This window comes from Tachysurus vachellii, chromosome 7, assembly GCF_030014155.1.
Source record: "Tachysurus vachellii isolate PV-2020 chromosome 7, HZAU_Pvac_v1, whole genome shotgun sequence".
NCBI lineage: Eukaryota > Metazoa > Chordata > Actinopteri > Siluriformes > Bagridae > Tachysurus > Tachysurus vachellii.
This window is the reverse complement of record NC_083466.1, coordinates 8,107,423-8,134,150: the sequence shown is the minus strand read 5'-3', so window position 1 is coordinate 8,134,150 and position 26,728 is coordinate 8,107,423. Positions and strand designations below refer to the sequence as shown.

Below are 26,728 nucleotides of genomic sequence, written 5' to 3'. Positions count from 1 at the left end.
GTGAGTGAGTGGGAGAGCGAGAAAGTGAGTGAGTGAGTGGGAGAGCGAGAAAGTGAGTGAGTGAGTGAGTGGGAGAGCGAGAAAGTGAGTGAGTGAGTGAGTGGGAGAGTGAGTGAGTGAGTGGGAGAGTGAGTGAGTGAGTGAGTGAGTGAGTGGGAGAGTGAGTGAGTGAGTAGGAGAGTGAGTGAGTGAGTGGGAGAGTGAGTGAGTGAGTGAGTAGGAGAGTGAGGGGGAATGACAGGGGAAGAGTGACGGGGGAGAAAGCGAGAGAGTGAGCAAGGGAGAGAGAGTGAGCCGGAGAGCGCGAGGGAGAGAGAGTGAGCTGGGTAGAGCTAGGGAGTGATCTATCTAGTCTGTTTTATTCATACATAATATCATTAGTGGTGTCATTTGCAATAATCTTCCCACTATTTTTTTTTAACATTTTTACATTTTTTCATGACATCTGCACAATAGCTAGAAAAATAACACAAAGTTACTTGACCTTAAACAAACCATTAGAGCAGAGCAAGAATTTCTATTGCATCAGCCCTTTTTTTACACAAATAATCCCTTTAATACAGATGTGTGTGGTATTATATGTAATTTATGGAAGGAGACTGTTGAACAGATGTGAGACTTTTTTTTTTTTTTAAATCTCCCTAGAGTTCACATCTCATCCTGCCCGACTGCTGCATCACTGACCCTCGAGCGCTCAGCCTGCGCAGACCCAGAGGGCTTTGCTGCTCCTGTTGTCAGCACAATAATAGCAGACAGAGCTGCATTCAGCTGTGACTGAAGTGTGTGTTTGGTGCATGCTTGTCATTCAAGAGCTGTCACGGCCTGGCTCGTTTGTCTGCCTTGGTCTACACTCGGGGACAAAAACATTAGTGTAGTCTAAAATTTGATGTGGAGATTAGGGCTGAGCAGACGGGGTAAAGCGGGGTAAACGCTGTATAACTGATCATCTGGTGCGGTATTCTCTAGTGACAAGATGGTCTGAAGTTTAAATCTCTTGACTGTAAGAGAGCAACTGCTGGTTCATTGAACAAGCGCTTGCGTAAGGAATAGATTCTGTTTCACATGTTAAACGCTTTGGGTGAAAGTGTGGAAAAGTTATATGGTTTGTACATAAGTCACATTTATGTCTGTCAAAGATTTGGGGGAAATGGTTAGTTTCAGTCCTAGGTGCTGTGGACACTTAAGGACATGTCAGTTTTCATCTTTTCACAAGAGAGGGCTTTTAAATATTAAAGAATTTTTTTTAAATAAAAAAAAGTCTGTCTGTCTGTCTGTCACTCTATCTGTCTGTCTATCTTTCTGACTGTATCTGTCTCTGTCTGTCTGTCTGACTGTCTATCTATTTGTTCCATCTATCTGTTCTGCCTGTCTCTGTCTGTCAGTCAGTCTGTCAGTCAGTCTGTCTGTCTGTCTTTTCTACCTGTCAGTCAGTCTGTCAGTCAGTCTGTCAGTCAGTCTGTCTGTCTGTCTGTCTGTCTGTCTGTCTGTCTGTCTGTCTTTTCTACCTGTCAGTCAGTCTGTCAGTCAGTCTGTCAGTCAGTCTGTCAGTCAGTCTGTCTGTCTGTCTGTCTGTCTGTCTTTTCTACCTGTCAGTCAGTCTGTCAGTCAGTCTGTCAGTCAGTCTGTCAGTCAGTCTGTCAGTCAGTCTGTCTGTCTGTCTTTTCTACCTGTCAGTCAGTCTGTCAGTCAGTCTGTCAGTCAGTCTCAGTCAGTCTGTCAGTCAGTCAGTCAGTCTGTCAGTCAATCTGTCAGTCAGTCTGTCTGTCTGTCAGTCAGTCTGTCTGTCAGTCTGTCAGTCAGTCTGTCAGTCAATCTGTCAGTCAGTCTGTCAGTCTGTCTGTCAGTCTGTCAGTCAGTCTGTCAGTCTGTCTGTCAGTCTGTCTGTCAGTCTGTCAGTCAGTCTGTCAGTCTGTCTGTCAGTCTGTCAGTCTGTCTGTCAGTCTGTCAGTCAGTCTGTCGGTCTGTCTGTCTGTCAGTCAGTCTGTCAGTCTGTCAGTCAGTCTGTCTGTCTGTCACTCTATCTGTCTGTCTATCTTTCTGACTGTATCCGTCTCTGTCTGTCTGTCTGTCTGTCTGTCTGTCTGTCTGACTTTCTCTCTCTGATTGTCTATCTATTTGTTCCATCTATCTGTTCTGCCAGTCTCTGTCAGTCTGTCAGTCTGTCTGTCTGTCAGTCTGTCTGTCTGTCAGTCTGTCTGTCTGTCTGTCTGTCTGTCTGTCTGTCTGTCTGTCAGTCTGTCAGTCAGTCAGTTTGTCTGTCTATCTGTCTGTCTGTCTGTCTTTTCTACCTGTGTGTCAGTCAGTCTGTCAGTCAGTCTGTCCGATTCTCTCTGTCTGTCTGTCTATCTCCTATCTCTGTCTGTTTATCTGATTCCCTAACTAACTATCTGTCTGACGTTCTGTCTCTGTCTGTCTATTTGTCTCTGTCTTTCTGTCTGTCTGTTTCTCATTCCCTATCTAACTAAGTATCTGTCTGTCTATATATATGCGTGTGTGTGTGTGTGTAGATACAGTGTCTTCAGCTGAATCAGTGTCAGTAGATGGAGTGGTTGCTATTTGGAATGATCCTGATCAGAAATGTGTTATACTGCAGCAGCCTGTGAGCACACAGGGATTAAGTGCCTCATTAATGGTCACAGTTTGGCATATGATGCCATGCCAAAGTGTGTGTGTGTGTGTGTGTGTGTTAAGCATGTCGACTCATTCTCACCTTATTGTCATGTCACTGGTACAGTGTGCAGTCCTGCCAGGCTGCCATGTGCTACATCGTGTTCTGCACCTGACTGTAGAAAGCCACTCGTGTGAAACCTGATGTTCGTGAAAATGTAATAGCGCCACTGTTTGTAGTAAAGCAGGACACACCACTGGGTTTCGAGTCTCAGCACAAGCCTTCAGATTCATGTAGTAAAGGTGTTAGTGATTTGTTTTTATTACATTGTGAATACATTCATTCATCTGCAGTGTCAGGTTTTTCCTACACCGGGTTACTGTGGCTCCAGAATGTATCCCATGAGCACTGGGTGTGAGAGAGAAATAATACACAGCTTATGACATGCAAGGTGATCTTTGGGCATTATCAGTTGAATGTAAACAGTGTTTGGGAGGTGTGAGAAAACCAGAGAAGCCTGAATAAACCACGGAGACATGGGAAGAACATAATCTACACACAGAGAGTCACTTGAGCTTAGGATCGAACCCGTGAGGCAGCAATGTTACCTAATCCATCACAGCGCTCTACCAACACACTGTCATATCTAGACCAGCTTGCAGGTCTTCAAAATTGCAGTTTTTTAAATTGCAAAATCATTTGACACACTGAAGATGGAGCCTGTGCTTGAAATTTCACCAATTCTTCATTTTGCAGCTCAAAAGTCTTAAGTGATCTTTGTGATCGTCCAGGTAAAATATGTCAAAGTAAATATATATATGTAAATTTTTGAATAGTTTAAAGTGCTAACAATATAACTTGCATTCCTTGTGTGTTTCCTCATCCCTCATTTATTTGCTAAATGTAGAAACCAACGTTTAGTAGACTTGACCTGCGTAATAAAGAAGAGAGATGATCTTGTTTGCTCAGCGCACTTTCTATACTTGTACTTGTGATTCCCGGATGTCTGGGACATGCTGGTTATGCAATTGATGGTTTCTCAGGAAAAGGCTGAGGACTGCATGAAGCATTCCTTTGGGACACATTTCCTGTGGAATCTTGAGCGATTCTGTTGAATCCGCCCTAGCCTGAGCTTCCTCAGGACGCTGCCAGTTTAAAAAATACACCTCTTTTCTCCTGACTGCCGCTGTGCTTGATCTCTTCTGAGGCGCTTTTCTGTCTGTATCCTCGGACACGCCGCACGCCGCTCGAGCGTTATTCATTCCTATCATGTGAAATGAGCTAATCTGTTTATGTTAGGAGCGAACGCTGTGAGTGTGGTAAGAATGACCTACTTGTGTCTTGTTCTGATTTTTGGGTTGAGGGTTGGACTTGAGAATGAACAAAGAATGCTGATGTCATGAGCTCCACATCTGGCTCCTTGTTTTATTTATTTAGGTTTTTTTGGTTTGCTGAAAAATCTTCCACTAACACAAAGCCTTTAACATAAGTATGGCCTAAACTTCTTTATTTTTATTTATTTATTTATTTATTTATTTATTTATTTATTATTTTTTCCCCCTTCAGTTTAAACGTGTCTTTACATTCTTGGAAACAACCTAACATCCTAAAAACAAACAGAGGAAGTGATGCCAGCACGGTCATCATGGTGTGTACAGTAAATACTGCCTCTGACAGCTTCTCAAGCACCACCAAAAGCCCTGACCAGGAAGTTACTAAGGATGCTGCAAATCCATCAACATGTTAACAAACACAGGTCTTTAAAATCGCCATTAAAACCTCACGGTTATTCTTAGTCCTGATGAAGACTTGGTCTTACCAGAATGTTACTTCTCCTATTTATATTTACAGAATATATGAATGAATGGGTCTAAGGGCCTAACAGTGGCAGTTTGGTAATGCTGGGGCTTGAACCCCGATCCTTCAATCAGCCACCCAGAGCCTTAACCCGTTTAGCCACCGCCTATACAAATGAGTGTGTATGTGTGTTCATTGGGATGTATTTATGGCTAGAAAGTTTCATTATTTTTTTTTTAGAAATGAAACTAAATCTGTGCCAGAAGTGGCTTCTCTAGCCGAGGCATTTATTTATGTAATCATGTGTTTAGGGAAGCAAAAGATATTCATCCAGAATTTTTTTCACAGGTATTCACTGGCTTTCCTCAACTTCCTGGGGAATTCCCACCTGACCGTTGTGTGTGTGTGTGTGTTGGGGTGGGTGGGGTGTGTGTGTGTTATGATTTAGGCTTTAGCGGAGCCTGTAAAATCTTAAGGACTAAAGAAGTACTGAGTATTCTGGGCTGAGTATCAGAACATCCGCTGCTATGGATACGTAATAAACATAGCATCGTTAAAACAGTGAACTGCTCTTTTTTTCTCTGAACCCTGTGTTTTGTTCTGCGGGTCTGCAGATGCTTTGGCGTGTCTTGGTGCCGTCGGTTCCGACAAGGGCTCTGAGTTCGGTTCAGTGTTTTGCGTGATAATTGTCTCAGTTGTGATGTGTTTGTAGTCAGTGTTCGAAACAAACGTGTTGCTTACTGCCGCCTTGGCAGATTTAAGCTGTGGAGGTTAGCGGAGTGGTTCTTCAGCTCTGACTCAGAACAGCCAATAAACTCTGGCCTCAGCACTTTTCTTGGAATTAAACACTCCACTTTCCACACACAGCCATTAAAGTGTGCCATTTTTGCAGAGAGCAAGAGAGAGCGAGAGAGAGCGAGAGAGGGAGGGAGCGAAAGAGACTGAGGGAGAGAGAGGGACAAACAGAAGGAGACAGAGAAAGCAATAGAGAGAGGGAGAGGGTTAGGGTGAGAGAGAGAGAGAGGGGGAGAGTGAGAAGGAAGTGGAGAGAGGGAGAGAGTAAGAGGGAGGAATAGAGAGAGATAGAAGGGAAAAGTGGGAGAGAGTGAAAGAAGAAGTGATTGAGGGAGAGAGAGTGGTGTTTCTCTGGTGGCTGGCGGATGCAGAGTGCAGGTCTTACTGAAGCTCTTCTAATAAAAGCTCTGACTGACACAGAGTTGTCTCCAACTTTATTTTGGTAGATTGTTCTCTACTTGTTCTGCTTGGCTGGTGGGTTCGCGTTACAAAAGGAATAAGGAGAACAGAGGACATGCTCGCTGTCACATATTCAAAACATTTCACTTGCCGTCCGTATGATGTCCGTTACAAAAGTCACAGTTTACAGAACTGACTCCTGTAACCAGGACAAGAAGAATGAACTCCAATCAGTACGTCAGCATAGACATTACATTATGGGTCAGAATTCTGAAAATAGATCATGTCTGATTTCATTGCCTTTTCTGCTGACTTTATATCACATATAATGACATAAATTATTATTATTATTGTTATTATTATTATTGTTGTTTGTTTCGTTCAAGAGTATAGATAAGACCTTTCTAAAAAAAAAAAAACGGGTCTGTTTTATTAATTAATTTGTTGTCGGCGCTGTTTATTATCTAATACGTATTTAACATAAGAAATATGAATGATTATAATTCAGGTAATCGTATGAGATGCTGCTGATGATGTTGAATTAATAATGAATTTAAAAAAAATTACAAACAAATAAGGTTCTGAGTTTTTCAGAAGTTTTTAGTAAACGTTTTCAGTTCAGTCCGTCACTAGTAGATGTGACATGAAAATGACTTACTGGTTTTGTTGCTGTTTCTACAGACTCGTGTGTTTCTGATTTTGAAAACATTGTCTGTTTTCTGTGTACCGCCTGACCTCTGTATCACGCCGGCCGTTACATCGCCACACGTACCAAATGACACGTTTTGTTTAGCAAACATCAATAGGAAGTTGTTTTTTTTCTTTTGCTGGATGTTGATCCAGTTTTTTTCGGTTACTGTTATTATTTCCACGTGTTGCCTCACTCGAGGACTATGATAAAACCCATCCTGGCTGAAATGTCTTAACCAGGAGCTCAGGGAATGTATGAAATCCAACGTCTTTGACAACACAGGCAGTTTGATCATGGCATAATTTGTAGTTTTAAGGCTCCTGTTAAAATGAGTAAGCCTGCAGTGCCTTTTCTGTTTTCTGCATATTAAGCATGCCATGTGGTGCATCAAATTTAATATGGTCTCCTTGGCGGTTGTTACACTAAAGGTGAGGAATGGTAGCTCACTGGTGAGGACGTTGGACGACAGATCCCACAAATCACACAACTGCCATGCTGCTACCCTTGGGTTTTTTGAGCAAGGATCTTAATTCTCAATTGCTCAGTGGAAAATAACTAAGATATAAATGTAGATCAAGTTCATCCACTCTATCTTTGGCAAACCACGGGTTCTGAGGTCTGGTGTCCACAAATCTTTGGCCGTACAGTGGTATTATTGGCCATACAGTGGTAATAATTTGTGGGCAACCTTGGAACCTATGGTTTGCCAAAGATAGAGTGGATGAACTTGAGTGTTGAACACCTTTTGGGATGAACTGAAACACTGACTAAACCCTGAACCTTCTCACCTGACCACTGCCTGATCTCACTCATGCTCTTGTGGCTGATTGAAGCTCAGAATGAAGCACTGGAGAGATTGGAGGTTGTTCTAACTACATTGGAGGTACCAGCTTGGATGTTCTGGTTGAGGTTCAGCAAACACATATGGTGGTGATGAGGGGCATAAACAGTGTTTCTACTGATAATCATTTATTCAGCCAGTGGATGAAATATTCCGGCATCTAAAAAATGTTTGGTTCTGAATTTCAGTGCATCCCAAGTGGACAATGTTGAGCTTTTGAGTGTCTTCATTTACATGTTTACAAATGAATCAATACATAGTCTTACATTCAGATTGAATGTAACATCAGTTAGGATATAGACATTCCTAAGTATTGTTTTTAATACAGTTGAATTTGGAATTTTTTTCTTGAGACCAAACAAAGGCTAACTTGAGAATACCTGTGCACTCATCCATTACGTGCTTTGTTGAGCAACATTTGGAGAAAGTCTTGCGCTGGTCCTGTCAACATCTCCTCAGTGTAGAAAATGACCTCATGCTCTTGTGAAGCTAATGAATGGAACCAAACATATGTTTTCAATGGAGAGCACAGCCAAGTTCCCCAAGGAGCACGGCTTCGTACGTTATATTTCTCCTGCTTATGAAATAATACTTTTTAACGTGAATACGAGGGTATACACCTAAAAAGAGCTACAGCAGCAGAGATGTGACTCGTGTGTACTGTTAAAACGTTTACAACACGCTCCTAACTTCATTATAAGATAAAATGAGATGTGTGTATACTGTATATACATTCCGCTGTGTCATGAGGCATAAAGTAGGCATCATCTTACTGGGATTTTTTTGAGTTTAAGTTGGCATGGCAACTGTAGTAGTATGTGTGTGTAATGAGGAGATCAAGTATGGCAGTATGGACCTGATTACTGTCACTCAGATGCTGATTAGCTGGATAGTGAGGACCCCTGCTAGGTCACTCTGTCATTCTCTCCTCTAGGACTTCTCATTGCTTCATTCTCTATCACTACAGCTTCACCACACCTCACGGTAGCCGGCCAAGACCACGATGGTGTGCCAATATAATTGGTCTTGTGTTCGTGAAATAGTGTGTATCCTATGCTGTGTTCACACACACACACACACACACACACTCGATGGAGTCCCTGGAATTATGGCCATGATCATTTTTCTGGAGTAGTACTGAAAACATTCACAAATGAGCATAAAAGACGTTTCGCCTGAGGATGTTTTTGTAACAAATTCACACACGGTAGCCGAAGCAAGTTTTAATTTAGTCAAAGATTACACGTTACGTAGTTCCACTTAGGCCGGATTTTTCAGCCACTTCAAGACCTTTTCATCATTTAGGTAGAGAAGAATCTAGTCTTGTATGAGAGCAATCCCTAGATATCTGTAAATGGACAGATTTTATTAGAAACACTTATTCATTATAGGAGATAACTAACCACCAATCAGGAGTGAGAGAGTGAAGGAGTCTCATGCTAAACAAGAGGAAGAGGGAATTTGGGTTGATCTAGTTTAAGCTTTTTTGCTTGATAAACAAAGCTTTTAAAGACCTGCGTCTTTCTCAACTATTTAAACCAATGCTTAAAAATGTTTTCTTTGGGTATTTTTTGCTGTATTTCCTAACAACAGAGTTTTTAGACTGATTGTATTCTTAGATCCATTACACAGTGCACCAGCATCGATGTGCTCATTGATACTTTAAAGTCTGGAAAGTTTGCCAAATGCTGTAAATGTAAACCGGGACGGGAATTATTTGTTTTATTTGCGAACGTTTTCGTCAATCTGAATCGATTCTGTCCGACTGCAGATTCAGGAAGTGCTGTTTATATGGACCCTAAACTTTCAATCCAAGTCAGATATTCATTTACTCTTGCATTACTGCATATTACGAACAGAAATTCATAAGTGCATAGCACCTTCAGGGCAAAGGTGTTTATGAATCCGCTCGAGAAAATGATCTGATTCGAGTGTTTACATGGCTTCTGCTTTACTACATACCGGATTAATTCAGATCTACACCAATCCGATCAATCTGATCGAATATTTTATTAAGATCAAGCTCGGTTGACTTGACTGAGGTGTTTACATGACGGCTTTTCAATACGACTTTGCTATCAGTTTTATTGCTGAGAGATTATTTGTTTACATGTAAACACAGTTATACTTACACTGGATTACTTTGTGAAGCTCTTTAAAGCACTGAATGCGGTCAGAAGATCCAGTCTGCATGTCTGAACAATCCTGCAGTGATTCCCAGTGCTATTAAGAGGGTATAAACTGACAGGACCTCAACCATGCCACTGTGATAAGAGGTGTGCATTACTGAGGGTTTGTCTATGAAGCAGTTATTTGGACAGTTGCTTATTGGATCCTTTTGAAATCTAGCGGATTTTGGACAAAAGTGTGTCTTTTCCACTCTCGTAGTTTGTCGCAGACCCTTGTAGAGAGTTGCAGTGTTGTGAAAAATCATGATGTCACTTATAAGTTTGTTTGAGGACCTTCTCTGGAGTACAGCCAGCTCCATGACTCACTTGTCCTCACATTTAACTCGGGTTAGGGTTAATGTCTGTTAGGCTGTATGTGTCAATGAGATCCTGTTATTTTAAAATGTTATAACAGGAGGTAAAGTCGAGTCTGTGCATGTTGTGTTAAATGATGCTGTTTACAGAAGGAAGAAGGTTCAGGGCTAGCAAGTTAGTTACAGCACAGCAAAGCCTATATGCTATCAGTGGTTCACAACTTTGCATCTGCATCCTGCCTCGTCTCGTTTTACTCGCTCGTTCGTGCTGTCGCCTTTCTCCCCCTGGCTGTCTCTCTTCACAGGAAGTGGTGTGTTGAGAATGAACATAAGAGGTAAACATACAGCAGGTCAGAGCACGGCTGGACTATCTGCCGAACACACGCCTCACGCTTGCCGATGCGCTGCTTCCATTCTCGGCTTCCGTCTCAGTGCCACCGTGGCTGTTTATTTCTCCAGTTTCATCCCAGGCTGAATTTCAGTATTTAGTTTCCACGTGTGTGTTCATGCAGTTTAGAGTTGAGGTGTGTTTAGGTTCCTGCATGTTAACTGTTGCATGTAAATGTGAAAGCAGGAAGAAAATCGACTGATTTTCACTATGAGTCTGAGCGTTGTATTCATGCTGCCAGTGGTAAGCCACATGCCAAGGCCAGAGTTCAAGCTGAAACTCATGAGTATCAGGACGTGTCATGATCATAAAGATGTTTTTTTATTTTCACTTTTCCATCTACAGTGATTCGGGTTGACGCATTTTAGTGGAAGATTAGACATTTTATTGATTTGAAATTCATTTGATTTTATTGCATTAAGGATAAATTGTGTACAGTCGAGGCGCTGAGCGAACATGGAAGAAAAAAATGTAGAAGCCGTGTAAGGTGTGCTGCTGCGATCACGTCCTAACCGATGCTGTTTGTCTCTCAGCTTCACTATAAGCTTAAAATGGGAAATAATTATTTCACTGACTGCTTCGCTTAAATAGAATCAAAAGAAGAACGGTAGATCACTTTCGAATCTGACTGCATAGCTCCAAAATATATAGGTTGGCGTTTGCCTCCCACTTCCTCAAGAGGATTCAGATAGAATTTCACTGTAACCAACAGATGAACCGATTCAATTTGTAAATTGAGTCAAACAGTGCCAAGGTCACAGTAAGGTCAAGGTCTTTGAGTATATAGCTTCCTTCCTGTTTTAAGGGGAGTTTTGGTGTACAAGCTAACAAGCTTTATTAGAGCTGGATGTGTCCCTGTCAGCACCGTTTGCATTAGGTCTGAATTTTTTGCTTTAGATTGAGGAGAAATAAGCTCCGAATTTTCAAATATTTGTTTCCCCTGACTTCTTCACACTTATAAATATGAGAAAAACTTCATTTCTGAATGAAATGATACTTATATATGTATAGACTCAATCATTAAGCATGTAGGTGAAAAAAAAAAAGAAACCTAAAGAAGCAAAAGTGTTCGGATACCACAAATATAGAGACCTTTAAGCAAATCAGCTTCACTTCCCCAAGGATACAGGGGTCTTTCTGACGGACTTCTGGTGGAATTTCCCAAATCCTTCATAAAAAAATCAGCGAGATTTCAGTCAGGAGATTTGTTTTGGGGTCGTCGTCTTGCTGAAACGTCAATCGTCTCGTCTGATTCGGTTTCTTGGATGATGAATGTTGTTTTTAAAGGAGTTGTGATCTGTCTAAATGCTAAATGCGTTCTTCCTGCTGCCTTCGGGTCGTCTTGCAGCTCTCCCTGAGAGACTGCTGGCTTCTCCTTTACCTTCCCTATCATTAGACTGAGAGTGTGTTGTGAAGTCTCACATCTGTCGGTTGCGGTTCTGTGAATTCCCTACTTGCACGTTATGAAACCAGTTGCACGGACACGCATGTTTAAAGTCTTTTCGCTTTGACTTTGTTGCTTTTTCCGTTTAAATTGTCCTTTCACCTTGATTGGCTACTTATGATGATAATTCTTGATAATGATAATGAAATTGGGTGCAATTTGCATGAGAACATTTTATTTGCAGCGTCTATATCTAGAACTTTTTAAGCTTTCAATCTGGTCATATGCACCGTGTGGGATTTTCAGAAATAATATATATAATATATATGAATTATATTTGGAACAAAATTAGAAGAAATATTATTACTGTAAAAAATTCTGAATCGTAATGTCTAAATCTAAAGGATTTATATTGTTATATTACGGACAGACCGACTGTAAATAGGCTCCTTTTTGTTTGTCACTTTTTATACTGTTTTATTGGGTTAAAGATTTAAAGTACAGAAATCTGCTCTTTAAGGCTCAATAGTTAAATCTCACGTGATGAACAGGATCTGCTGTGGATTTAGTCTGTATGCTCGACTGTATTGTTGCTAAGCAGCTGTGTGTGTGACTGCTTCACTGCTATGCCAAGTAATTTAGCCTGGGAGCAGAACCAAAGCTCAGTATTGCATATATTTCCTTGCATAAGGAGCTTGCTGAATTTTTTTTTTCCCTCCCTTTGACATTGAACTTTCTATCTCCCTTTTAATGATTTAGGCTGTAATTAGTGCTGTGTTTTTTGGTTTTCTTCAGTCCTCTGAGTGTTGGAGGTCTAATGGAAACTCGCTGAGGTTCTGTCTTGGTGCGTGTTCACCCATCTAGGCCAAAAAAGCCGTCCGACACAGGCGTCTTGCCCTGTTGCTATGGTAACAGTAAAAGAAGGAATCCCCTGTGCTTTTCGCAATCTGAGATGCAGCCTGAATGAAAGAACAGTTACATTAACCAGTCTCTTCATAATTGTCTTCAAAAATAATTGGGTTGGATCTTTTTTGGACATTCTATTGAAATACTGCTTCTATTCTAACAAAATGCGTTTCTTAATCTTGTTTTTTTCTCTCTCTTTGTCGCTCACGGCAGGCGCTTGATCAGGATCGAACAGCTCTACAGAAGGTGAAGAAATCTGTCAAAGCGATCTATAACTCAGGGCAAGGTAAGTGCTGCATTTCTCACATTTTGTGACATCATATCATACATACCTGTGTTGGCCAATGAAAACCGGGCAGATGATACTTGAAGAAATGTTCCTTGGTCTAATGAATCCTGATTTCTTCTGCAACATGCTCGTTTGGCATCAGCAGCATGACCCTCCAGATAGTGTTAATTTCGTCACCTATTTTTAATTTAGTCTTAGTCTTAGTCTTGTGCCAAATGTCCTTGTTAGTTTTAGTCATATTTAGTCATTCACATATCTTTTTTTGTTAGTCAAGTTTTAGTCGACTAAAAGTCTCGTCATTTTAGTCTAGTTTTAGTCAAAAGAAAACTCAAGGTATCTTAGTCAAGTTTTAGTAGACTAAAAGTCTTCTAATTTTAGTCTAGTTTTAGTCAAAAAATTGTAGTCTTTTTTTAAAATAACATTATTGCTGAGATTATTACTGATAAACATTTCAGTAAAAAAAGTGTTTCACATATGTTTCACTCGAACTTGACTGCACATCACATTTTTTACTTTATTGATACTGCTTTTAATCATAATGCAAAGACCGGTCATCGGGACATAAGCTGTCATGTACAATAAAAGAGCCTGCGCAGCGACAGGAAATATAATGTAACACAAAAAGCCTGCCTAGACGGTGGACTTGCGCTCGGACGTATTGTTTCTACGCACACACTAAACAGCGCGAAGCCGCGAACTCGTTGTGAATATTTTAAAGGCGTAACAGCTGATGAAAAAGCAGAGACAATTGTAGGCGAAAATGAAGAGAGGTTTTATCTTAGTTTTTATTTTATACAAAACATTTTCGTCTCGTCTTTTTTTCGTCAACAATAATGCATGTTAATTTAGTCTTAGCGTTTTTGGACAGTGGTGCAGTCTTGTCATCGTCTCGTCTTAGTCATGAAAAAAAAAAGGTTGTTGACGAACATATTTCGTCTCGTCTCGTCTGACGAAATTAACACTACCTCCAGACCCAGCCTGCTGTTGGTGCTGGTGTAATGAAGTGTGGAATGTTTTTTGGCACAAATTGATCTTGTTAGTACCAGCTAAGCATTGCTTACATGCAAGAGCCCATCTGAGTATTATTGCTCACCATGTATATCCTTTTCTGAGCTTCACTTACCCATCTTTGCAATGTCTTCCAGTGTAATAATGCACCAAGGGCATGTCATTGAGTGCTGTGTGTTTCAGTGGCCTCACCAGTCATCAAGCCTTAATCCAGCAAGACGTCGGATTTGGTAGAACAGGAGATTTGTGGTATAAATTAAGAATAAATCACAAAGGAGGGTTCCCAATACCTTGAAGAGTCCATGTACCGGTAATGAAAAGCAAAACGTAAAAAATGACATGAAAAGCTAACCATTTAATTTCAATTTATTTGTATAGCGCTTTTAACAATGGACCTTGTCTCGAATGCAAATGTTTAATCCTATACAAAGATTAATATGAAACAAAAATTACTATCAAGATTACTATTAGACTTCTATTTAAATGTGATTGTATTTCTCCAAAATGAGCAAGCCCAAGGTGTCATGTTCTTTAAAGAATCCAATTTACTTCATCGTTCTTGTAAATCCATCACAACGAGACGATCTGCGTATATTCATACAAATCGTTCTTAAATTACAGATACACAAAAAACAGCTAAAATGGATTTTAGTTTTAATTTAGTTCTCAAACCTTTTTATACCAATTCTTTTTTTCAGCCAGTATAAACAAATAAACGACTTTATCTCCGTAAGTCTGATATAAAACGAGTCAGAACTCATGTTGGCTTTCAGTGTGAGACGTTTTCCCTCTGAGATAAACTTACACTGAATTTTAGTGGTTGAATATAACACCTTCACATTGTGGATGCTTATGAGCAGAATCCTGGCAGAAATACACAAGGAATTGGAGTGTGACACTCGAGTGTGACATGACAAAGAAATTCATTGATGAACATGGACACAACAAAGCAGCGAAAAAAGAGCAACTTTTTTTTTTTTTTTTTTGGAAAAATAGTGATGATGTAAAATTATCCACCCCTAACTTTTTTTTGTTATCGTCTGAAGTTGATTTCCCTGTAAAAGCACATCACTGAAGACTGAAGACTACAGCTTTGCCTTTGACTGTGACAAAGCACTGACAGTGGAGAGAGATGCTGAATAAATCTTTCCTCCCAAAAATCAATCAGATTTATAAACATTCTTGTGGCTTATTTCCTAGTTGAATAATTAGTTAATCAATAATAATTCTATTGACTGGACACAGACTTTCACTTAGTATATCTTTATTCAAATGAGTGCCGTGAAATAAAAATGCACTGGTCAGCGTAAACGCTCAACATGTCTCTAGGGCAACACACACTATTGAGCCATTCCCTGATCCATAATCCAAGGTCAAGCAGATGCTAATTAGATGAAAACAAGAAATAAGTAAGTCATAAGCCGGTTTTAACAAATGTTATTTAGCATTTACTAGATGTAAACTCCTTGATTCCTTACTCAGGTGAAGAAATGTCTGATATTCGGCTCTTCGACTCCCAACAACCGTGGGTTCCTCTAAGCAGCTGCCTGAGGATCTGGAAATGAGACTAGCTAAATAAGAGGAATGCTAACCAAAGATCACGTCCAGATCGTAATTTTCAGTGTCCAAAATGTCATTATGTAACGGCAGATAAGCGGAATTATGGATGCTAAGACGTGATCTGGAAGACCAAGAAAACTCCCAGATGGGACTGTGCCTGTATGCTGGACAGAACGGAGCTAAGGATGCAGGGAGGTTTAGCTGACACAGGAGTGATGAGGCTACAGTCTACTCTGCAGTGTTGTTTGCCAAACACAAGCTGCATGGATGAGTCATCAGAAAGAAACAGCTGAGAACTGATGTAAAATTGGAACTCCTTGGCAATAATCACCAAAAAGGGATGTGATGCAGGGGTCGGACGCAGGGGTCGGACAGTACTGTCGTACAGTAGGGGTGGGTTACAGGGGTTGGACACAGGGATGGGATACAAGGGTGGGCGCAGGGATAGTTTTGAAATAGCTCTTACTTGGGCATCATTGAATCAGATTTTTTTTTTTTTTCCTGATAGTTAATCAGCAAGATGTGATTTGGCCCAAATGTTTTCACATACCAGTATGTATCCACAAAGGTCCAGACACAGATAAGACAAACCACACAAGCACAAACAGCACAATCCAATACAGACTCCTAAACACCCTTCAGTCAGCAGTCTCCCATTTCAGCTACATAACTCAAGGCTGATAAAGATTTCAGACTAGCAGTCTTCCAAACTTAGGCTGTAAAGTACCGTAAATGCTCTTAAGTGATAAACGCGAGGAACAGATCATATATTTTTAAACAGTATAAAATACACAGAGATGATTATTCCAGAGGCCCTTGTTACAGTGAGAGACTGAGTGCAGCAGTGATGCACTTTATCTGTAAACAGGATGTTAGAGATCAGTCTCTATTTTCTGTTTGATCATTAATTTTATACTTGCCGTTATCACTATAAATAATGTATATAAAAGGGGAGGAAAACATATAGGGATCTGGTGTTCTAGGGTAAAAATCATCTTAAGGAGAGCTCTATCACACCACCACATTGTTGATTATTTTCCTATCGTAGCACGTAACGCATTGAGTTATTATCCTCTGTGAGGTAAATATTTCAAGGGATTTGTGATGCAAAGAATGAAATTTCTCCGCTCTGGAAGCATTAGCATTATAAGATTATCCAGTGGCGTGTAAACATGTCGGCGTTATTTATATATACGACAGAGTGCAGGTTGGTTTACATTTCTGAGCTGACCCTGCTCTGACCTCAGCACTCCTTAACCTTCATTATTATTGACCCTGCAGTGCAGCATTCAGTGTCAGCGAATAACTTCAGATACTCCATTTCTCCCAGGCTCTTTGTTTATGTCGTGCGGTTCTAGTTCTTTAAAACGATGGTTGTTTGTTGCTACATTTAGATCAAATTGAAGAATCTGTGTTGTAGGCTTTTTTTTTTAGCTCATGATTTTACCATTTTAAGTAATGCAATAAAACCTTTAATGATCCAGAACCAAAAAATGGAAAGAGAGAGAAATGAGTATATATGAGAGGGTGAAATAATAATTTCAGCTGTGTAGTCAGGAACTGCTGGCTGGCAGTGGCGGCTAAGCTAGATTTTTAGGCGGTTGTGCAGAAAAAGAGTTAAATAATAAAACCGTATGGAATCGATTGTCTAATGTTCACATAGTGAAAGTCTGTTTAAATTCTGACTGGTACAAAAAAAAAGTGTATTTATTTGCACATTTGTGTCATCTTTTTAAATAAAGCATGTTAACTAACGTTAAACATGGAAAAGGTCCAATGTTAACGAAATCAAACCTAAATCGGTCGATTGTGTCGTTCTAACAAACTCAAAACGTTTTCCATTTACCTAGATACACAATGCGAAGATGCTCTACCGGTATCACCTACCGGACCGGAGCATCTACCGGATGCTCTACTAATATCAGCTGCACAAATTACTCTAGATTATGTGTCAATAGTAAAATCTAGTAAAATATGATCTAAAATCAGAGAATACGTCTGCTCTGTTGGCATGTTCTGTTGGAGTGATGTCTCGTAACAGAGTTCTCCATCGTTAGCTTGCAGAGATTTTATGGAAAATGTGTAAAGGTTTGAGTAAATATTATTACTGTACAAACCTACCTTGTCACATTGGCTTTATACGTGATCAGGCGTTAAATTAGATTAAATCTTCACTCCTGGATCTGTGTGTTACATCTATTAGCTGTCCTCCATATTTAGTATTTAAAGAAAGAGCTGGTGTTCTAATAATAAGATTCTTAAGCGATGCTCGGAAGATCGTTGACCTTAATGCTGTCAAACTGGTGCCTTATCAAGCCAGTGGTTTCTTTGCAAGCTCAGTTAGTAGCTCACATTAAACAGCCCTCTGCTGGATGTTTCTGGGAGCCGATGGGCTCTGTTTTTAGAGGCCTGGCCCTCTTTCTTCTGCACAAGACGGATGATCTAATCGTGTGGTTTTGCAGAGGGCCGGGCTCACACAGAGCAGCGAGGATGGCTCCCAGATGAGCCTGGTGTTCCACCGCATATCTGTTCCATAACCAACGTATTATTCCTGGTGGAAAATTTAAAGATTGCAGGATTTGTAATAGTGCTGCATCTTTATGCATATATGTTGCTGGTGCAAAGCTGGTATTTGTTGCAGGTGTTCATTTGCTAAATGTCGATAAAAGATTCTTTTAAACTCAGCTTTCTTTTTGTTTCTGGACTCTCTCTCTCTCTCTCTCTGTCTCGCTCTCTCTCTCTCTGTCTCGCTCTCTGTCTCTCTGTCTCGCTCTCTCTCTCTCTCTCTCTCTCTCTCTCTCTCTCTGTCTCTCTCGCTCTCTCTCTCTCTCTCTCTGTCTGTCTCTCCCTCTCCCTCCCTCCCCATAGACTAGAGTCTATTGTCAGCTTCTGCACAGCCTTTAATATGCACGGCTTTGCAGATTTACTGGGCTTCCTGTGGGCCTACACTTAAAACAGGAAGCCGTAGCATTACAGGGATTAGCCAGGAATCTCGTATTGCTCTGCCTCTCCACCGCTGGCATTACGCTGGAGACGGATTTGTATACAGCTGTGTTCTTCGCTCTTGTGGTGTTTCCGCCCAGCTATGTGTTTAGAACAGCAGGGTCAGAATTTGACCTTCTCGTGGCTGGAAGACCCAAACAATCACTACCCAGTGTTTAAGCAAACAATAGAGTCCACACTAAATGGCTTTCTATAGAGTTGGAATTTCTATTCATAGGTCAGGACTCCACTTTTATCCAGAAATACATCCTTATAAAAGGGCAACCATACAAATGAGAGCGAAAGTTTGCACACCCCATGTTGTTTTAATAAAATAAGGAATGTTTACAGTTCTACTCTCAGGACTAACGGATAAAGCTTCTCATACAACCAATACCATGAAGGGAGGGTGAAGGCAAACAAAAAGTTTTTTTTATGTTGTCATGTCACAGGGATACAGCTATCTATCCTTTTCTGCATAATCAAGCTCACAAACTAGATCATGATTGACTCTGTGATGCTGTGATTGACAGGGAAGAGACAGTATATTGTCCTTACCAACAATAGAGAATGGCCAGGTTTGTTGTCTTTGGTTTCAGGCCGTGAAAAGCTGTAGCATTGTCACGATTCATGGTTGCAATCTCCCGACAATATAAGGAATAAAGCCTTTGGGGACAAGCTGTTACAAGAAAACATCAGCATTGAACTGGTGTGATAGTGTCCAGTGAAAAGCAGAGTAACTGTCACTACCCTAAAGTTGATTATTGTCCTTTCGCATGTCCTGAAGTGTTTTATTCTTCCTATAACTCTGGCACAAGAACGTAAAAAAAATGTCTCATAATAAAAAAAACCTGAACAATTATAGTGTATGTTTTTTCTGTTAAATCCAGAGAACCGAGTTTTTTAGTCTCTGTGAAACAGCTGTTGCTATAGACATGTTTCTAATGTTAACCTTATGACTAATCAGAAGCCGTAATCCAACAGACCTATGGTATAAAACTGATTAATACACAATGTTGAACTGTACCTTTTTTTTTCTTCTCAGAGCACGTGCAGAATGAGGAGAACTACGGACAGGCTCTGGACAAGTTCGGCAGTAACTTCATGAGTCGTGACAGCTCAGACCTGGGGGCCGCCTTCATCAAGTTCTCCGGTCTGGTTAAAGAGCTGGGAGCTCTGCTCAAAAACCTGGTGAGACATTTGTGAAGTGTCTGAGTTACTTTTTACTCATTTTCCAAATGCTAGGGCTGGGCGATGTGGATGAAAACTGTATCACGATATCAGTGTTTCATATCGGTCGATATCGATAATTATTGATATTTTTTATGACCCATTTAAAATAAGGACCAGGAGAAAAATCTATTACATTTAAACATTTTTATTTTAAACTTAACCTTCCTCTGATCATAATCCCCTCAGTTATTAAGACAGAAATGTCAAAAACAACCAGGAAAACTCAAATAATTAAAATGTAAACATAAGTCTAACGTCACAATGAACACTTAACAAATATCTCTTAACATTTAAGGTGCAAAATGAAAGAAAATGTAAGAAATGCTTAATAAAGTGTAATAAAATAGTGCAAAGTGTTAAATATAAACATAGAGAAACATGAGAATTTAGTGCAAGTTTAGTGCTATTGCTTTATTTGCAGACGACATCAGTCTGACTACGGTCAGACTTATAATATCCAAAAAACTGCCATACTGGCGAGCTGACTTTTCCTTTTTTACTTACAATTTCCTCGCTTGCTGCGGCGCTCATTTTCCGCTTATCAAGCTCGACATGATTGGCTGTTTGCGTGTCACTCCCTACGTTGCTAGGTTACCAGAGAATGAGTGCCTTTATTAATGCAACCAAACTTGCTTCGCAACCTCTGTTTTCTTCCGACGAAGAATAAAAAATATTAAACGTTTTATTGAACACATTTTTTTATTGATATCGATCACGTGTCTATCGCGATACACATCATTATCGTTTTATTGCCCAGCCCTACCAAATGCAAGAGTTTAATGTAAGAACAGCGTTTTATAATAAAAAGCCATCAAGTGTGGGTTCAGTTTGCTTTGCCAGTGCAGCCTTGAAAAAAAGACATTTAAAGCTTTATTAAATGAAGCTCACCAAATAGGTGATGAACAGCTGCTTCAGCATCGTTTCTTATTTGTCCAGTGTGTAGAAATAACATGAATGGATTAATCAAATCTCTAACAAATTCTAAGTAAAGTTAAGGCTCTCACATATGTAGTGTTTATTCTGTCTGAATCAAACCATTTGAGTTCATTTGCAGTAAGAATTATTTGACCAAATCAGCTCAGTGCAGCACCAGAACCAAGTACGATGGTGTAGTTGTAGTGCTGTACAAATGCTACTATGATGCAATGGGCATTTGCGTTGATGAACAAAATAACATGATTGATTGATCATGCAAAGAGTTTGAATGTGTGTGCACACTTGACGAATGTAAATGCAATGTTTACCTGTTGCATTTATGATCAAGAAGTAAAAGAGTTGAAGTCAGAATTCATTTCATCGTAGACTTTTATTTTTGCTTAGCTGAACTCGGCAGTCAGAGAAATTGGTGTGAAAGTGCCATTACTTTTAAGCATACACAGTTGTGTTAAATATCTCTCTGTCTGGTTGTGTAAAATAGGTACATCCAGCCACTACAGTTCAGCAGTGAGCTTTTCGTTTGTTTTTTTCCTACAAGTCTAACACTTGATTCCTTTCCCCCGTGTGCAGCTCCAGAGCCTCAGCCACAATGTGATCTTCACCCTGGACTCTCTGCTGAAAGGCGACCTGAAAGGAGTGAAAGGGGTGAGATTCCTTCTGCCTGCCTGCCTGCTGTAATTGGAAGGGAGGCTCTATAAAGAACAGGCTGATTTACTGCACCAGCCTGACTTTAAACAAGTGCCTTTAGAGAGGCAGAGATCCTGTGTAAAGTAAATGTCCCTCCAGTTCAATTAGAGAGAGCACCACATTGTAGTGTGTAAAACAAATGGCTTCTGTTGCTTCACTAAACTCTGTGTGTGTGTTTGTGTGTGAGATTGGGTTTGTGTTTGTGTGTGAGATTGGGTTTGTGTGTGAGATTGGGTTTGTGTTTGTGTGTGAGATTGGGTTTGTGGGTGAGATTGGGTTTGTGTGTGAGATTGGGTTTGTGTTTGTGCGTGAGATTGGGTTTGTGTGTGAGATTGGGTTTGTGTTTGTGTGTGAGATTGGGTTTGTGTTTGTGTGTGAGATTGGGTTTGTGTGTGTGTGTGTGAGATTGGGTTTGTGTTTGTGTGTGAGATTGGGTTTGTGTGTGTGTGTGAGATTGGGTTTGTGTTTGTGTGTGAGATTGGGTTTGTGTTTGTGTGTGAGATTGGGTTTGTGTGTGTGTGTGAGATTGGGTTTGTGTGTGTGTGTGAGATTGGGTTTGTGTGTGTGTGTGAGATTGGGTTTGTGTGTGAGATTGGGTTTGTGTTTGTGTGTGAGATTGGGTTTGTGTTTGTGTGTGAGATTGGGTTTGTGTTTGTGTGTGAGATTGGGTTTGTGTTTGTGTGTGAGATTGGGTTTGTGTTTGTGTGTGAGATTGGGTTTGTGTTTGTGTGTGAGATTGGGTTTGTGTTTGTGTGTGAGATTGGGTTTGTGTTTGTGTGTGAGATTGGGTTTGTGTTTGTGTGTGAGATTGGGTTTGTGTTTGTGTGTGAGATTGGGTTTGTGTTTGTGTGTGAGATTGGGTTTGTGTTTGTGTGTGAGATTGGGTTTGTGTTTGTGTGTGAGATTGGGTTTGTGTTTGTGTGAGATTGGGTTTGTGTGTGAGTGATTGGGTGTGGTTTGGTATTGGGTTTGTGTGTGAGATTGGTGTTTGTTGTGTGTGAGATTGGGTTTGTGTTTGGTTGTGGTGAGATTGGGTTTGTGTGTGTGGTGTGAATTGGGTTTGTGTTTGTGTGTGAGATTGGGGTTGTGTTGTGTGTGAGATTGGGTTTGTGTTGTGGTGTGAGATTGGGTTTGTTTGTGTGTGAGATTGGGTTGGTTGTTGTGAATTGGTTTGTGTTTGTGTGTGAGATGGGTTTGTGTTTGTGTGTGGATTGGTGTTGGTGTGAGATTGGGTTTGTGTTGTGTGTGAGATTGGGTTGTGGTGTGTGGAGATTGGTTTGTGTGTGGTGTTTGTGTGTGAGATTGGGTTTGTGTTTGTGTGTGAGATTGGGTTTGTGTGTGTGTGTGAGATTGGGTTTGTGTGTGTGTGTGAGATTGGATTTGTGTGTGTGTGTGAGATTGGATTTGTGTGTGTGTGTGAGATTGGGTTTGTGTGTTTGTGTGTGAGATTGGGTTTGTGTGTGTGTGAGAGATTGGGTTTGTGTGTGTGTGTGTGAGATTGGGTTTGTGTTTGTGTGTGAGATGGGGTTTGTGTTTGTGTGTGAGATTGGGTTTGTGTGAGATTGGGTTTGTGTGTGAGATTGGGTTTGTGTTTGTGTGTGAGATTGGGTTTGTGTGTGTGTGTGAGATTGGGTTTGTGTGTGTGTGTGAGATTGGGTTTGTGTGTGTGTGTGTGAGATTGGGTTTGTGTGTTTGTGTGTGAGATTGGGTTTGTGTGTGTGTGTGAGATTGGGTTTGTGTGTGTGTGTGTGAGATTGGGTTTGTGTTTGTGTGTGAGATGGGGTTTGTGTTTGTGTGTGAGATTGGGTTTGTGTGAGATTGGGTTTGTGTGTGAGATTGGGTTTGTGTTTGTGTGTGAGATTGGGTTTGTGTTTGTGTGTGAGATTGGGTTTGTGTTTGTGTGTGAGATTGGGTTTGTGTGTGTGTGAGATTGATTGTGTGTGTGTGAGATTGATTGTGTGTCTCTGATCAGTCCTGAGCTCCACTGCACTTATACACGTCTCTGTGTGATGTATTATTAGAGAAATGATAGTGTATTAGTGAGAACATTAACACAACCCTGTGAGCTGTCAGTGTTTATGTTGTAATGGTGTGTCAGTGTAAATGAAGCCACACTGTGCTGGTTTATTATGAAAGAAAATGATGTAATACAGATACAGACACAACACCGATGATGATGATGATGATGATGGTGGTGGTGGTGGTGGTGGTGAGGATAAACACACAGCTGTTATATGATTACAGACTCTAAGTGGCTTTGAAGAGGCCATCAGTCGCCACATTATGCTGAGCTGTACGAAAGAGTTCTGCAGCTTCAGCTAAATATCTGAGTGCAGGCCATGTCCTCTTCCTCTCTCTCTCTCTCTCTCTCTCTCTCTCTCTCTCTCTCTCTCTCTCTGTCTGTCTGTCTGTCTGTCTGTCTGTCTGTCAGATTTTTTTTTCAAATTCAAATAAGCTTTATTGGCATGACTGTTATTGGACAATGTCGCCAAAGCTATTATTATAGGTACAGACTATTATACATTTTTGCCATCTTTAAATCACATTTAAAGCAAAATAAAAGAAAGGGAAAATAAAAAAAATCAAAAGAAAATACATATGTACTTGCATAAATACATACTCTCTCCCTCTTTCTCCCTCACTTTCTCTCTCACACCCCCACCCCCACACACAAACTCATTAACTTTCACTCACTCACACACTTTTTCTCACCCATTAACTCTCTATTTTCCTCTCTCCCTGTCTGTCTGTCTCTCTCTCCCTCGTCTCTCTCCTGCCACGTCTTTGTGTGTGTGTTTGTGTGTCCGACTCAGCAAAAAAGCACATAAACCTGCTTGTGAAAGGGAGACATGTAGCTCAGTATTCTGTCAGCTCATGACTTTACCCTCCCCATGCAGGACATCTCCCTTTCACACCATCAGCTCAAAACTCCTCTGGGTGTCAGGAAAATATTTGAACAGATCATTCACCTGTTTTATGCCCAGCTTTACGAAAATGATCCTTGTCTCATTGGTATGGAGGATGTGTAAAGAGGGATTGCGTGTGTGCATCATGTCCTATTAGCCGTGTGTTTATCTGTCGGGTTTGTCAGAGTTAAGATAAATCGTCTCTGGTCGTTTCTAAGCAGACACTATTTCTGTCCTTAACAGGATCTCAAAAAACCCTTTGACAAAGCCTGGAAAGACTACGAGGCAAAGTTGTGAGTAATGTTGTTTATTCACTAGCTACATTATGATATTTTATAATTTTAAATTACATGATAGTTTTTGGTTTAAATGTCATTATGAGGGGTTTTCACACTGGCCATGTTTGCTGTGGTCTGAAATCGAAGTGCGATCTTTTCAGACTCACTTGATTCAATCATACTTGCATCATCACAAATGCACATAGAGAACACAACCATATCAACTCACCCTGTTCTTCTTCTTATTATTATTATTTTGGTGCTATGATATGCAGTAAGGCATTTCACCTCTTCAGAGTCCTACAACGTTCCTACACACGCAGATTATTTTACTTCCTGTAGTAAAGTAAGTGCAGACCTGAGTACGATTTGCGTTAATGTTCAGGCGAATCACCGCACAGTTCCAGTTCAACCCAACTCATTTCATCTCTGGTTCTGGAACCATACTGTACCATGCTTCACACTCCACATGACAGCTTTCGCGTTATCGATGTCTCATACGAACTGAGCTGTTTCAGACTAAACTGCCAGTGTGAACACCCTCTAAAAGATACTGTGCCAAACACCAGAGTAGGTGAGATCACTGTCCATACGGTGTTTTTTTTCTCTCTCTCTCTCTCTCTCTCTCTCTCTCTCCATCTTATTTGTGCGTCAGTACGAAGATTGAGAAGGAGAAGCGAGAGCACGCCAAACAGCACGGGATGATCCGCACAGAGATCACCGGAGCTGAGATCGCGGAGGAGATGGAGAAAGAGCGCAGGATCTTTCAGCTACAGATGTGTGAAGTGAGTATGAAAAATGTCCAGCGTGGATTTTCGATGCCGTCGAAAGAAGTTTACTGAACAAAGGACAGAAACAGAAAGGTGTTAGAAAGAAAAAGCCGTACCGCAGAAAAAAAAAAACAGACCCACTGATTATGTTTGCTTAGAAAACAAAAGGCCAAATGGAGCTATTAGACAGGAGGCAGATCACAGGGTTTAACATTCCTTCACTCTGAGTTCATATGAACTTTAACACAAATTCCTAACTCTTGAAAGCGTGACCAATAGAAAATACTCGGGCTGTTTTGTTTTTTTTGTTGTTGTTTTTTTTACACCACGGAAAAAATCGCAAATAAAAAGAGAGAAAAGTCTACGACTTCGTGTAAAATAGTTAAGTCGGAGCGCAGTGCAGTCGAGCAGCAGCATGCTGATGACACACGAATGTTTATTAAAAAAAACCTCCCAAAACTCCTTCCCCGAGTGAAATATAATGAATGTTTAAAATCAAAACCTTATATTACATCCACATGTTTATGCATTTTGTACATCACTTATCCTACCGGGGATCATGGAGAACCTGGAGTCTATCACAGGAGACTTGAGGCACAAGGCAGGTTTCACCCAGGGCACAATCTCACACACACACACACACACACTCTACGGACAAGTTAGAGATGCCGATCAGCCTACAGTGCATGTCTTTGAAACCAGAGTACCTGGAGGAAACCCCCAATACATGGGGAGAACATGCAAACTCCACACACACACACAAACACACGGCAGAGGCAGGAATCGGACCCCCAACCCTGGAGGTGTGAGAGAAATGTGATTTTTCATCGCAGTTTGATAGTATATGGGAGAAAACTGTGGAGATGTGGTAACTTTGTGGTTAAGGTGTTACTGATCGGTAGGTCATGAGTTCAAATCCCAAGGCCCTTAACCATCAATTGCTCAGCTGTATAAATGAGATAAATCTCACTCTGGATAAAAGCGTTTACCAAATGCTGTAAATGTTTAATGTTGTGTTAAGTGTCTGGTTAAGATGCTTTCGTTAGGCTCTTCTGTTCAATTTTATTATCATTTGATTCATTCTTTATCAAATTCCTTCCCTATCAAATTCCTTCCCTGTCGTTTAAATTAGCTGTTGGTTGTAACACTGACTAATCATTTCGATTAGCCCTGGAGAACAAGCTCTCAGTAGAGTAATGCTGTCTTCATGTGCTGCTTTGACCCCATAACCAGTATTACTAAATGCCTCTGAGTTTCCCGACTCGTAAATACCACTGCACATTTACATGCAGCTTCCTAGTGGGAAACTCGTACTTACGATTAATTCCAATTCTGCACTTGAAGGCAGCATAAGATGACGAATCATATTTGTAACAGATGCTAAATTGATCAATTCGAGTTGATGAATTTGCATAAATATTAGAATAATATTAAATAACTCTGCAGCGGTCAGTGTTCTACAAAAGTATGCAAATAAGCGTTTGTGGAAAAACATAGGAACTTGAACTACTGAAAACTTGAACTGCTGTAGCTGTGAGGCAGTAAGTGCTCTCTGTTACATTAACATTTATTCATTTAGCAATTTATTTTATTCAGTGACTTACAATCGAGGAACTACAAACAGAGGACATTACTTTATTAGTAGTGCTATCATACTGGGTTTTATTTGAGTGCTAGAAGAGAAGTAAAAGTTAGTGTGAGTGCAGATTTTAGATTTATTTAGTTAGAAGGAGAGCATTATGTAGTACTGCCCCGGTGCACTGCCCTTTACTGCCCCGGTGCTCTGCC

At 40.5% G+C, this 26,728-nt stretch overlaps 1 protein-coding gene across 4 annotated transcripts in view; it reads left to right on the top strand.

The window, feature by feature from the left end:
• The window catches only part of asap1a (ArfGAP with SH3 domain, ankyrin repeat and PH domain 1a), a 68,932-nt gene that overhangs the window by 19,154 nt on the left and 23,050 nt on the right, over positions 1 to 26,728 (top strand). For 3 of the 4 annotated variants that reach the window (XM_060873995.1, XM_060873994.1, XM_060873996.1), the window contains exons 4-8: positions 12,505 to 12,577; positions 19,176 to 19,321; positions 20,870 to 20,944; positions 24,136 to 24,185; positions 24,826 to 24,955. In XM_060873995.1, coding sequence (XP_060729978.1) covers positions 12,505 to 12,577; positions 19,176 to 19,321; positions 20,870 to 20,944; positions 24,136 to 24,185; positions 24,826 to 24,955 — 474 coding nt within the window. Of the gene's footprint in view, positions 1 to 3,859; positions 3,928 to 12,504; positions 12,578 to 19,175; positions 19,322 to 20,869; positions 20,945 to 24,135; positions 24,186 to 24,825; positions 24,956 to 26,728 lie in introns of those variants that run through there. The other variant, XM_060873997.1, reaches the window with a different exon arrangement.